This window comes from Cavia porcellus, unplaced genomic scaffold, assembly GCF_034190915.1.
Source record: "Cavia porcellus strain 051 isolate PalLab524CR breed Dunkin Hartley unplaced genomic scaffold, mCavPor4.1 scaffold_4, whole genome shotgun sequence".
In the NCBI taxonomy this organism is placed as follows: domain Eukaryota; kingdom Metazoa; phylum Chordata; class Mammalia; order Rodentia; family Caviidae; genus Cavia; species Cavia porcellus.
This window is the reverse complement of record NW_026947487.1, coordinates 69,350,702-69,364,873: the sequence shown is the minus strand read 5'-3', so window position 1 is coordinate 69,364,873 and position 14,172 is coordinate 69,350,702. Positions and strand designations below refer to the sequence as shown.

The 14,172-nt window shown below is 40.6% G+C and overlaps 1 protein-coding gene across 1 annotated transcript in view; it reads right to left on the bottom strand.

The window, feature by feature from the left end:
* Nucleotides 1-604: 604 nt before the first annotated feature.
* The window catches only part of Scarb2 (scavenger receptor class B member 2), a 69,920-nt gene continuing 56,352 nt past the window's right edge, over nucleotides 605-14,172 (bottom strand). Inside the window, exons 7-12 of the mRNA XM_063247242.1 lie at nucleotides 13,162-13,331; nucleotides 10,373-10,491; nucleotides 9,104-9,177; nucleotides 7,379-7,430; nucleotides 4,837-4,995; nucleotides 605-3,232 (exon numbers count right to left, since the gene is read on the bottom strand). Coding sequence (XP_063103312.1) covers nucleotides 3,194-3,232; nucleotides 4,837-4,995; nucleotides 7,379-7,430; nucleotides 9,104-9,177; nucleotides 10,373-10,491; nucleotides 13,162-13,331 — 613 coding nt within the window. The 3' untranslated portion in view covers nucleotides 605-3,193. The remainder of the gene's footprint in view (nucleotides 3,233-4,836; nucleotides 4,996-7,378; nucleotides 7,431-9,103; nucleotides 9,178-10,372; nucleotides 10,492-13,161; nucleotides 13,332-14,172) is intronic.

Here is a 14,172-nt window from a genome sequence, read left to right as displayed (position 1 = left end):
TGGCTGGATTCACTCTGATTTCAGGAATAAGGTGAAATGCTAGGATAGGAAAGGTTTTAAAAGTAATCTGAATTTTTTCGATTAACAACTTTAAGTACAATTGTCCCCAGCTGTCCAGCTGCCTTCCTCATAGTCCTCATGAGCCCCTGTGTGACCCTGGCTGCGTCAGAGGCAGACCTGCTCTGGGTCTGAGGACACTGTTGCAAGCAAGGATTTGGACGAAGCAGCAGCGAGGCGTGGGGTGAACAAGACAAGGGATGGGAACACCTAGCAGAGTAGCTCCCCGGGTGGCTGTGAACTTAGAGCCTTGAGAATGAGCCTGAGAACTGTTACTAGGTGGACTGGACTGCAGCTGAGTGACTGCTACTCACTGTGGGTGAGCAGTGGCTCTGGAGTCACTGATTCTACTTCTGCTCCTGCGGGGGCTTCCAGGACTCATAAAGCCTGGTAGCAAAAAGGCAGGTCTGGGACCTCCTGGGTAAGGGACTCAGTCTCATTTGCAGCTGAGCAGAAATCAGAGGCATCCTAGGCTCTGGAACTCAGGGCCATGTCTATTGAGCATTTTTCAAATGACACTGTAGAAAAATGGACACCATTCCCAGTGTACTTTTGTATAAAGTTGTTTTTTATTAGTGAAACATTTCATTGTGTTAAGGGTAGAAGTAAAACAGGTCAAGAGTCACATGAAAGGAATCAACTGTACAAGCTGCATGGAGAGCACTCTGGTCAGTGTTCTCTTTCATAGCACAAGCAGTTTACTCCAGTAATCGTGCGCAGAGGGCCAAGGATGAGGATAGCCTTTTGCAGAATTCATCTCTTAAGCAATTTAAATGAAAAACTAGCCTCCCTTAAGTAAAAACCCCAATAGGGGTCAGTCATGTAGTACTTGTTCCACTTTGACCATTAATGATCTTTCTAGAACAAAAAAGCCTGGAGCTAAAAGTGGCAAAGCCTATCTCCTGCCCTGTGCTCAAGTCCCAGTTTGCCCTGGCTGCCATTCTGTGACTGCTGACCACCCTGACAATAACAGCACATTTGGGTGGCTTCTAGGATAAAGGCTGCGAGAGAATGCACCTGAGGAAAATCTGGCTTTCTAAACCTAAAACCAAACAAGCGAATTCATTCTTCTTAACCAACCTGGAATTCTCACTACAATGCATGGGCTTGCCACAGACTTTTCAGAAGGGAATACCAAATGTAGTTTTCACCAGTAAGTAAGAATAATGATGTAAATATGGAATTAGTGTTGGGTCTTCTTGCCTTCATGGGACTCAATCTAAATGTGCACCTGATTAGTTGGTTATCACTCAGAGCAGGGGTAGCAAACCTGTGACATACGTGCTGCCGCTGGCTGTTTGTATCACTGAAAGCTCTGAAAGGTTCACCATTACTGACTTAAGAGTATTTAAAAATCTCCTCCTCACAGATGATTACATCTCAAAGTAGGACTGAGCCAGTGCACATTCTCTGCCTGGCATATCCTTATATTGATGAGGACTGGTATATGCATTAGGAATAGATATGCCAGTTGTTAAGTTAAATATGAATAAACCCTAGCCTATGTACTTGGAAGTATTGAAGTGGTTTTTAATTTAGACATTTTGGCATATCTAAAAACTTGGTATAAAAAGCTTTCAGCTTGATTTATAGAAATGTTGAGAGTTTAATACACCGCCCCTTCCAAAGGGAGACATAATACACTGCTTTGGTATAGCAATAGGAAAACTGGGCATGTAAATGATGTATTACCTCTGTAAAGGAAGAAGGAGTTATTAAAAGATATCTATAGTTGTCTTTCACTGAAAACCAGTTGTTTTTTTCAATCTCTTGGAATGACTGAGTTGGCAAATTTTATAAGCTCTTCATCAGGTAACTGTGTAGGCCTTTTAGTTACAATCAGTGTGGAACTTTGAGAATCAAAGGATGCGCCCTTCACTCTGGCTGAATTCCAAACTCGGTGATGTAACAGTGGTTTCCTATTCTTTTGCCTTTGGTTGCACTGCTTTAGATTTCAAGAGATTTTTTTCTTTAAATTACTTTCTGTGCAGTATCTTAAACACTCGCCATTCAGAAAAATGATTGTCACAGGAAGTGTAAGGTACATTTTTTTCAGTGACAGTGAACCACAAAACACTGGAAAGAATTGAGTCTCAGGAAAGAACTTACACATACAGTTTCAAAGTTATCAAGAAGACTGCCCCAGAAATGTCTGTCTGCTCTAGACTTCCTGAAATGTGTGTGTAAATTGGATTATGAATGAATGGATTTCCAATAGTCATAATTTTACAAATAACCAATAGTAATGTATTAATATGGATCTTATTTGACAGGGGTGACTAGGAAAAAATTACTGATTACATTCTCTCAGAAAATCTTACATATCAAAATAATTTTAACTAAAAAATAACTATCTACAAGTGTCATAACTAGCATTTAGTTCTACCTTTTATGAAATGTCTATACTTATCCTCACCAACATTATTTACACCTTCTCTTGGTTCACAAAAATACAACTCAAAAATCCCATAGTGCCTGTCACTGTCCACTCACGGATACCATCTTTCTCTGTCCCTTCTCTGCCTGATTCCTACCCGGCATAAAACTAGTCAGAAGACCAAGGGATTTTCTTGGAGAAATTATAAATTGAAGATTAGCATGAAATGCAGTGTGTAACATTTTAAAAGAAGAAATCAGTTGCATTTGACTCCTGTACTCGGGAAGTTTACCAATTTTACCCTGGGTTCCAACTGTTAACCTCTGTTTAGGGAGAAAATGAGGACTACGATATAAAGTACATGTGTACCTGGAGCACAAAACTTGGGGAATAAAGTATACTGACTAAGGTTAGACCAAAGAGCATTAACAAGTGATGCAAGGACACATTGACAGCAGTGGTTACAGACTTCCATAATCACCAGAACCCAGCACCCTCCCCCAAAAATTACTATACAAGAATTTATTAAATACGCCATAGACACATGAAAAAACAATCTCAGAAACCACACGACCTTAGAAAGCATAATGGCCAGCCGTGTCAGCCTGCCCGTTACCCCCTGGCCAGAATGCTCCTCTCATGGCCTGCTGGCTCTGTGTCTTCTTCCCTCCTTGTAACACGTACACAGCCTGTGAGGACATGGGCCCCGTGTCATGGTCCAGGTCAGAACACATGCTGCTTCACTGAGGGGAGTGATGGTTAAGTTCTTATGAGCGGTGCTCGTTCATCTGCTGTTCCCTGAGACACAGGACAGAGAAAGAGGAGGATGTTAGGTCTCATCAGAAACTATTCTCCCCCACCACCCCGCTGTGAAATAGGAGTGTGTGTGGAGGAAGGCAGAGAAAGGAGCTGATAGGAAAGAGGTTCATCCCACTCACCTCTCCTCTCAGCCTGCTGCTTACTCTTTAAGATTAGGCCTAACTTTAAGGAGCCCTTGCCTGGCCATTCCCACCCAATGCCAAGCACAGCCCTCCTCTATGTTGGTCCAAACTTTAAATTTGTTATACTCCACTGACTTCGCCTCCTACCAAGAAGAGTATCTCAAAAGTCCCAGGTGTTTGTTGATAGATGAAGATTGTTGACTGTAGGAATGGTAATAAACATTTCCAGGAAGTTTCATTTGTACTTAGTTTTTTGTTTCACAGTACAGGCACTGTACCTAGGGTCTCTGCATTGAGCTATATCCCCATCCTTTTTTCTTTTTTTTTAGAGGCAGTCTCATTAAGTCACCAAGTTGCCCCTGCGGGGCTCAGACTTGCATTCCTTCTGCCTCAGCCTTCCAGAGTGCTGGAATTTACAGATGTGTGCACCCCCTCTAGTTTCAGTTGTCGTGAAAATATCAATGGCTGCACAAATTCAGACTGAAAGAGTCACAGGGAGAAATGGTAAAACAGTTTGCCTCGTGGCTAAGTCAAGTTAAGGAGACTGGACAGGTTAAAAGCATCATGTAAAAATGTAGAAGGTAGATATACCAAGCTAACATTATTCATATGATTTCAACCTAGTTTGTTTCCTCCTTTACATTTGCTCAGACATTTAGGTAAGAGGGGACAGTAAGTTTAAAAAAAAAAATGCATGTTGTAAGGAGGGGAACTGCTGAGCATATGAGCAGGGTTTCTACAGAAAAGGCTCTTTATCCAGCCTCCTGGCCACACTAACTATTCATTGCTCCAGGAAATCACTGCCCCTATGCACCAATCTCCTACTCTGCAGTGGTGCCTCAAGTGTGGGATCTTCTGATTCCTTCTAAACAGGTCTCTGAGTGCCTTGCTCTGTAATACTGGAGCTATTTTATCATATTTAATAATTAAGTTTATTGAGCTCATACTGTACATTAACACTTGGCCAAACCCTTTATGTTTTCTACATCATCTAATCCTCACCAGAAACTCACAAAGCAGCCCCTATTACTCCATTTTATAAATGGGGAAACTGAGGTACAGCTTCTAGGGTCACATAGCTGGGCAGTGGCAGAACACATTTGAATCCAGGCATATGACAACAAAGCCCAGCAGTTTGTTGTTACACATTCATCCTCTTCTTTCAGGTTATTGTTTTTAGAGATATAAAGGTAACTCCCACGGGATACATCCAGAGATTCCATTCCCACCAAGAAAACCACAAATACTGCAGGCATCCTTCTGTCACCGTGCCTTCCTAACACACCCTACTGTAACATACATAGCACCTTGCTTACCATTTGTGCAGCAGTGATAGAACCATGAAAGCACTGTGACCCATAAAATCCCAGAATCCATCCTAAACAGCCACTAGACAATGCTTTAAAGAAGTAGCTGAGGAAGACATGGAGGAAGGGACAAGTTCCTCCAGCCAGCACTCACCTCATCCATCGATCCCTGTCCTCGGCATGCAAGCCAGGTAAACATCAAACCGAAGAACACACCCAGTGCCATGATGATGTAGGGTATATTGGTGACAATCAGAGTAGTGTTAATCACAGACTTTAGTCGACTCGCAGTCTCTTTATCAATGAGAACACTCTAGAGAAGCAAGAACATGGTGACTAATAGCATATCACAGTTTTTTGTCTTTCTTTCCATCAAATGTAATTTATGTCCTCTTGTTAGTAAGCTAGATATACTTTTATAAATTAAATAGGGAATTTGTCATCTTTTCTACTGAAGATATGTATTACTTAACACAGACTAGAAAAGAGGAAAAGGGTATTCAGAAATGCTAAGATAAACTAGGCATAGTGGTGCAGGCCTGTAAGCCTACTACTTGGGAGGCTGAGGCAGAGGATCATTGCAAATTCAAGACCAGCCTGGGCTACAAAGTGAGCTCAAGGACAGCCTGAAAGTGTGACCCTGTCTCAAAAAGAAAAAAAAAAGCTGATATAATCTCTTTCGTCTCAAAACAAAATCTAGCTCAGCATTACTTTCTTCCACAAGTTTCCTCTGGCAGCCTTAGGACTGATGAAAGGTCGGATCACTACATCTCCTCCTCATTCTCTAGAATACTCCTTGCTGTCTCGGCACTGTGTGTCAAAACTATCTGATTACTTGTTTGTCTCCCAGTGACTATGAGGTCCTTGAATGCAAAATATCTCAGTCATCTCCCTTAGGGTATAACACCAAGCATGCAGTATGCACTCAATTAGTACTTGCTGATTACATGAATCAATGAAACACTCACAAAGATGGAAAGTAGAATGGATCATTTCTCTCTTGGTCCTATCTATAGCCATCAGGACCAGATGTCACCAGAAAGTGTTTGGTTTCAGAGGGTTGCTTGCTAAGGAAACATACTAGAGTAACACTTGTCAGTATGCAAGAGAGGGGTACTATCACCTAGTGTCACGGTGATATATCTGTCCCCCTTAATTCTATAAAAATTATGGGCAACAATTCTGGGTTAATTTAGGCTTAATTTGCAACAGACTGAGTTAGGAGATCAGGTTCTGTGGTAGTTCTTTCAATAACTGAGTCAGAATTTCATCTCTATAAAAAGGTGTTGGGACAGTAGTCTCCAAGGTCACTTCCAGGTTTTACATTTCATTTTTCTAGACAAGGGAATAATCAGTTTGAGGTTTCACTCCTCCCTGGATTCAATCTAGCCTTTAGCAAAAACAAAGCAAGTTAGGCATAGAGAGAACTTCAAGAATGTCACTACTATGAATTTAAACTTGGAGAAGAGTCCTGCATTCTTAAAAAGTCCTATTTCCATGTCCTTTCCCACAAACAATAACATGGGTGGACCTGGAGCAATCCCAGTAAACATTACCTGAATTTTCCTTTCGTTGGTAAATACTGCCTGAATTTTTCCTTTGAATAAAGTCTCATCTTAGAATTCTAATCACAGACCCTTTAAAAATATATAAATGTAGCCACCAATATAATGATAAATACAAGGGGGTGAGGAGACATAAAACTTCCACCTATGGTATAATTTTAATTATGTAATTTAACCTAAAAGAATTCCAGAACCCTCAGACATAGGCTTATCAATGATTTACTTTGTAAATAATATACTTACCTTTTTTTAAAAAAGAGTTCTATAAAAGGCACAAGTTTTACAAAATGTAAAACAGTAAATTTTTTAAAAAATTATTATTGAAAAAAATTTTACAACACAGTAAAAATATATATATTGGCTTTAGGTTATGTGAACAGTGGCTTTTAATATTTTCTTACTAATCTGTTACTAAATTTTCTACAAATGACAAGTACTTTTAGGAAAGAGAAAAATAAAAAAGTTTTAAAATGTTGGTGCTAATAAAAGAAGTATGCCAACTGAGAATTTATCAAAACGGGGCAGAAGAGAAGAGGAAAATGGGGCAATACAACTGCAGGGATTCTGAAATGTAATTTAGCACAGAATTTATCACAGTTGTCTTAAACTGGCCGGGTTTCAGAGAAGCAGACAGAGCCAGGCTTCACTGGGCATCTGGCGGCGTGCTGGCTCTGTCCTCCTTCCACAGACCTTGACAGTGCTTTATTCACGGTGCTTTCGCCTCTCACATAACCAGCTGCCTAGGAGGGAGTTGTATCCAACTAATGTTCTCAAGAAGGAAACTTTCTTGCATTTCTCCAAATCAACTCCCAAATAGAGCAGTTTCATGTAATCATTTAAGAAAAACTTTCTGAGGACAAACAGTACTTTTTTTTTTTTTTTTTTTTTTTTTTTGTCTTTTTCATTTTTATCGGTACCGGGGATCGAACTCACGACCGCCTGCTTGCAAGGTAGGTGCTTACGCCGCTGAGCTAAATCCCCAGCCCCTGACAAACAGTACTTAAAAAATCATTTTCTACCCTTCTTCCTGTCTTTCATTGCATAACGTTTCAATAGTAGACATCATAATAGAAGCATTCCACATTTGAACAGCTACAACACATGTGCAGCTCCCTCCCACCGAGGACTTACCTCATTGAGATACATCACTGGGAAAACCATGGTTTGAATGTCTCCTGTTTCACTACAAAGACAAAGGATGACATGACTTTAGAGACATCCTTATCATGGTGGCACATTTACCTGGAGAGACATATTTAGATGAACACTCCAATATACTTATTTCATTCAATTACCTGGTATTTTAGCAGCCTTCCTCGTTTTCTTTGCACACACATATAAGGCAGAAGTTAGATACAAGTGTGTCAGCCTCAAAAGTCCAGTGCATGTATACTCAGTGTTTATCAAAACAAAATTTATGAAGACAAACTTCACCAAGTGATTTCTTTCCTAGAATCATCACAGGAAGACTCACCTAGTGAAACAATGCTTCTGCAATTGCTCAGGAAGTTTGTAACTTAGCCACTTAATGATGGTATTCCAACAAAAGCCAGCTGAGTCCTTGTCATATATTTAGCTCTGTTCTGAGTGCTTTGGGGACACCATTTTATTCAGTTTTTACACCAGTCTTGTGCAGTAAGTGTCATTACTGTCCCACATTTACAGGTAAGAAAATTACAACTCAAGAGAGGTCAGATAGTTTGGCCAGGATCACAAGTGAGTCATGGATCCAGGGTTACAATTCAATTTGGGTTCCAAGGTTCCAGTTTCCTACTAAATTCTACCACTTCAGAAATACAAACACAAGTCATAGAATGCTTCTTGAAAATTACATTTACTTTTCAGAACTATGGCATTTGTCATTAAATTTAATGAATTCAACAGAGAAGAGATTCAAGATTGATAGACAGTACTGTTATGTGTAGATCCAAAATATCACCCAAAAGTCTCAAGTTCAGAGGTGGGGTTTCTGGAAGGTGACTGGATTAAGAGGGTGCTATGCTCATCAGTGGATTAATGTGCTGTCAGGATTGGGCGTCCAACTGGAGAAGGTGAGTAACTGGGGGCATGCCTTTGGAGGGCGCAGGACGCTCTCCTTCATGGATGCCATGGGCTGAGTAATTTTCCTCTCTCATCTCCTTCCATATGCTCTCTAGGCCCTGAAGCCAGCCTACCATGGGCTGAGCTCTCTAAAAACTGTGAAGCAAAATAAATCTCTTATCCTTTAAGTTATGGGTGTTAGGTATTCTTTTCCAGGTACTGAAAAGCTGACTGATACAGTATGTATATGCTCCATCCTATTTTTTCACTCATATTTTATCATAAGCATTTCTTTCATATCCCCCCAAAACTTCCCACTGAAACGGAGCTTGCTCTTAAGAATTTGCATGAAGAAGTAGTTTATAGAGGCACAGGCCAGACTCCAGGAGAGCTTGTGGTGGGCCCCCAGCAGGAGAAGAGTGGGTAGAAAGATTGAAATCAGTCATGTGGGTGAGGGAAATGCCCAGTGGAGTAGATAAACGCAGAATCTATCCATAGCCTTACGAACTGTGAGTTCTAGCAAGTTATTTAAGCTCCCTCTGCACTGGTTTCCTCATCTATAAAGTGAGGATAATACAAAGCTGTAAGTTCATGCATGCAATGTACTTAAAGCAATGTCTGATGCATGGAAAGTACCTAGTAAGTGTTTGATTAAATAAAATCAGCAAATTCCTAGACCAAGACACCCACGAAAACATGATCATGCATCACTCCTTAAGGGTCAGGGTGAGCAGTTAGAAGTAAACTAAAGCAGCCCCACCATAGAGTCATGTAGTAAAACCAATCTCTGCTGTTGTAAAAAGAAGCAAAACTTACATAAAGTCATCTAACTTGTGGACATAAATGTTGATTTGGAACCTCTTTGCTGCTCTTAGGATAATTCCGGTCAACTGCAAATCAGAAATGAGAAGAAAATGTCAAGATTAAACAGAACACCATTTCTGTGGCTCTGATGAACACAGCAGCCATTATGTGTCTGAGAGACAGAGAAGTACAAGGGAAAACTGACCCCCAGAACAAAATGAGAAACTGACAAGAGCAGTAAGACAAATATGGGTCCTTGGGGTTCTAAATCCAAGTTCTGGTAACAAGTGCCCACTTTGCATAGAGAGCCCAAGAGGACTCCAGGCTCAGGAGGAGAGCATGCCAGGGTCAGACATACAAGCGGCTGTCTAGAGTTCAGAAGGGGGCACAGTTCCTATCAGGAATGATGTCCATATCTAGGGCCACCAAATAGAGCCCATGAAAAGCAACTACTGCACTAGTCTTTCCAAGCCCACCTTTACTCTGAGATGCAGGATTATGATTTCTCCTAGGTAACAGACTGACCGGCTAAGAAGGAAATAAGCAGAGAATACAGTGCTAACAGAATATTTTCTCCTTCCTTTATTGTTCCATGGTGTTCAAAGTTCCAAAAACTAAGATATCTAAGACCTATAATTTAGCTTCTACAGTAACAGACTCTCACACAGTGAATCAATATTCCTACCATGTTAAGGTGGTTGTACTGGTTTTGTATGAATTCAGGCCTGGTATGTCCTCATTCTATCCTTTTTAAATTAGTAATATCAGTAATATTTTAAAGTAATATTTTAAAATATTAGTAATATTTAAAAGAGTTTTACAAGTTTTTACTTGTAAAAAGAAGTGTGCTAAAAGTGACTTAAGCTAATGCACACACTTAAATTAAGCCAAAATATTCCTGGCAGTTGGTAAACAGTGCAATCTTCATTCTTCCTGATCCATGTCTCAGTCAGAGAAAGAAATCTCTGTTCAAGTCCAAAGCTGGCCACAGAAGACTGAGCAGCTTACTTGGCTCCAGTCTCAGGTGTTTCCAATGACTAAATTTTCACTGTTGCTGTTTGTTTGTTTAAAGCAAGTTTGCTGGTGCCTCTGCATATTAGATCCACAGAATTCAGGTTTCTAATTCAGGGCTGTAAGACTGGGCCTCAGGTTGCTCTGAGCTACTTTTCCCCCTACATGTAAAGAAGACAGTGTGTTTCTTAAGGGCTAAAGGCTAAATTAGTATACATTGCAAATACAGAGTAAAACGTGCTTGCTTTTCAGGAAGACGTGTATACTCACAGGATTAATGTCCACAAAAGTCTCATGATCCTCCTTATTTGGATGCAAGCCTCGTATGGCAGAAATAAACTTTTCATCTGCTTGGTAAAAGTGTGGGAAAGACATAATAATGGGTGCACCTGCATTTGAAGGGAAATAGAAATTAATGATGCTGTTTTTAAAATCTGGATAAATATAAAATTCCTGACCATAAACTTAGCTCCTAAAGTAGAGTCGAAAGCCTTAGCTAAGTAAACAGGGGGAGGTGGGCAGCTCAAACATCTTTCCAGGCCTCCTACTTCAAGATTTACACTTTATTTTCTGCCATCTCATGTACTCACATTATTTTGTTACACATTTATATTGAAGTCCAGACTAAATTACTTCGTTTTCAACAAACATTTCCTGAAACTATTAAGTCTACATTAATGCTCTGACAGTCTTATGAAATTAGAACTTTTAGCCTCATTTTGCACTGGAAGAAGCTGAAGTTCACAAAGTGACATCATTTGCCCAGAGATGAGTAGCTGTCAGGTTAGGGAGGCAGCTAATCAAATGAAGCCAGCCCACTTCCATTCCAATTATTCCAATTACAATTAGCCTTCGTTCCAATTACAGTTCTCTACTTGTTAATGGATTTTTTTTCTCTTAACCAAACATGGACCTTGTTCTGGATGTGCTGACACCAAAGCTTTTTACGAGTTTGTCTAGTTGTGCTGTTTGCTTAGCCAGTGACCAAATGATGGTCTGCCCATCTGAAGAGCCAGGGGTTCCCCCCCCCCCCCGCTTTTCTATTCATTTCAAAAGCCAAATGAGAAAACATTATTAAAATCAATCTATTCTAGATTTGGAAGTTGAAAAATTGGAGAATGACTGAATCACAGCTAAAAGGAAAATATATATTTGGGGAACTTAGCCTATTGTCAAATAATTTAAATTATTACAACAGCCAGAGATTTAGCTCAGCGGTATAAGTGCCTTCCTGGCAAGCTGGAGGTCATGAGTTCTATCCCTGGTACCAAAATAAATAAATACAACAATTATTATAACAAATTATAATAATTTGTTTACATTTCTACCAGCCCATGGCTCAAGGTGTGCATCATCTCTGACACAGCATTTTGCTGTTTCCTGCTAAACAGTTCAACAAAACCACAATTTCCTTTTTTGTTGACTTACAGTGACTGTTTAAATATATATTTAAATAGATATTGAGGTTTGGGCAAGAGCCAGACACTGGCCCAATGATGCTACATACATCATTTCTAACCCTCCTGCGACCTTCCAAGAAGTTATAATCATCCCCATTTTGTTGATGTGAAATGGCCATGTGGAACCCTCCTTAACTGATGTGTCCAAGTGGCTAAAGAACAGAATGGGCAGGCCTCAAACCCGAGCTTCCCGGCTCCAGAACACTCCCACTACTAGGTGTTCCCTGGAGAACTGGAAACAATGGAGGATAACCCTCAATTTTTCAGCCACAATTTGAAGATACATAAGAAGAAAGAGGAAAAGACTTTAGCCACAAGTCTATGTGTTGCACAACAAAATCTTCCTGTTGGCTCTGGCATCAACTTTTCAAGGAAGAAGAATATTGCCAAAACAGGGGAAAAATGTGTCTACATTCATGTTTAACCTGGGTGGAGAGGAAGGGGTGGCCCCCATATACTTCTAGGCAAGGGATACTGTGTTCCTGTGTGCCATCTCCAGACACCTAAGCACCACCTTCACAAAAATCACTGGGGACACTAGTTAAATGGATAGATTCTGGAGGCCTAGGACATATATTTTTAATAGCTCTTCAGATAATTCTGATGTGGGGCCAGGTTTAGGGTCTATTGCCTTGTCAGACAACTATAAGGAAGTCTGTTGACCTCAGACTTATCCTGAAAGGAGATTTTAATGGTGTTTTCTTTTTTTTTTTTCTTTTTTTCTTTTAGAATAGGAGGGCTACAGGGTGTCACTATGTAGTTCAGGCTGGCCCTGAACTCACTATGTGGCCCAGGATGGCCCTGAGCTTGCAGTCTCCAGAGTACTGAGATTACAGGCATGCATCCCACGCCCAGCTCTGAAAGAAGATTTTAAAGCCAATTGCAGTTATTTTATTCAGGATAGAGGGGTTACAAAGAGGAAAGTTTCTACCAGGAAGCTTCAGAGAAAAATTACATCCTAACAAGGGAATCAGTACAAATACGAGAAGACCAAGTCCTAACAAAGATTTTCTTAGAAGTAATGGTTTTATAAAAAGCATATTCCCTGAGCCTTGGTTTCTACAATTATAAGGCAAAGATATGGAACATCAATACAGTAGGCTATCGTGAATAATTCTGAAACCTGTGACTGGGAAAACTAGTCCTCAAAGAGACATCATGGTTCCATGGCCTCACTGATAAGTCTGTCTCAATCAGGAAGAGAAGCAGAATTCAGATATTAAAAAATGCTGGGAAATCTGTCCCAGCTGGTCAGGATTTAAAACTAATTCTGCTTCAAAATATTGAGAATCTTTGTCCAAAAAAGGTACTTTCTTCAAACCAAGTTGTCTAGTGTCTCTTTCAGCATTGTTTGGAACCTGCCTCAGTTAATGCTGTACATGACTTAACAGTGGCCCAGTAAATATAAGCCATTGTTATAAGGAAGGCTCCTACACTACTGCCCAGAAAAAAATACCACATGGCATTCTAAAATTAGAGCATCATAGAAAACCAATAACTATTTTAATCATTCCATAGCCACATAACAAGATATTCTTCTGAAAGGTCAGAATCATTCTTGCACTCCAAACCTCATCCCAGCCCCTCTCTGGCTCTTACCATTCTTGCAGATGCTGACATTCAGCACTCCGGAGCCCAGGCAGTTGCCATCAGGGAGACAGAAACCAGCATTTTCCGATGTATTGGCTAATATTTCTGCAGGCACCTTATACCGAAAGGCGGGCAACCCCTCTATACTCTCATAGTCACTGAAAGTTATATACACAGACCTGGCAGGATGTAAGGAGAAAAAGTCAGTGTGGACTGCAGGCAGCATTTGTCAGGACATGTCCCTGTGATGAAGTGACACACAACTGTACTGTGATACCCCTGTCCCCAAATGAAAGGTTTTTATGTTTTCCCCAGTTCCTCAGATGTTCAGGGTCAACATTATCCTGCCTGTGGTCCTTACTGAGTTTTAGGTGCAGTTCCAATTTTTACCACTGGTCCCTTAACACTTGCACAGCGCTGGGCAGAGAGAACACTGTACACTGCTTCATGAAAGATCTTCCAGCTCTTCACTTGGAGAGGGAGAGGGAAGCGGGACACTTTCCTTGGCTTTACTTCTTCTCCCTCTCTCTGTGTTTCTATCTCTGTGTCTGTGTCTGTCTGTCTCTCTCTCTCACTTTCAGAAATATTGGGGATCAAACCCACAGGCCCCCTATTTTTAAGATACATCCCCAGCCCTTTCTAGTATTCACCTTGAGACAGGGTCTCAGTGGGTTACCAGGCTGGCCTCCTCCCAAGGAGCTGGGGTTGCAGGTATACACCACTGCACACGGTTTTTGGGGTACAAAGCAGTGTGGATGTGTCTCTCACAGGATTATGATTGATGTGAGAGTTGCCTTCCACTGTACATTCTACCCATGACATTTATTAAGGAGATACTTCAATCAAAACAGAAAATACTATAATAAACACACTGCTATATATAATGCTCTTGGTCTCATTCTTCTCTGCCTGCCCTCAGGAAATTGCTCTTGGAAATGTGGGGTTTCTTAGCCTAGGCAGCTCTTTATACTTCTACTGATATGTGTGTTCACTAACAATATGTGTCAATATTTGTGATTT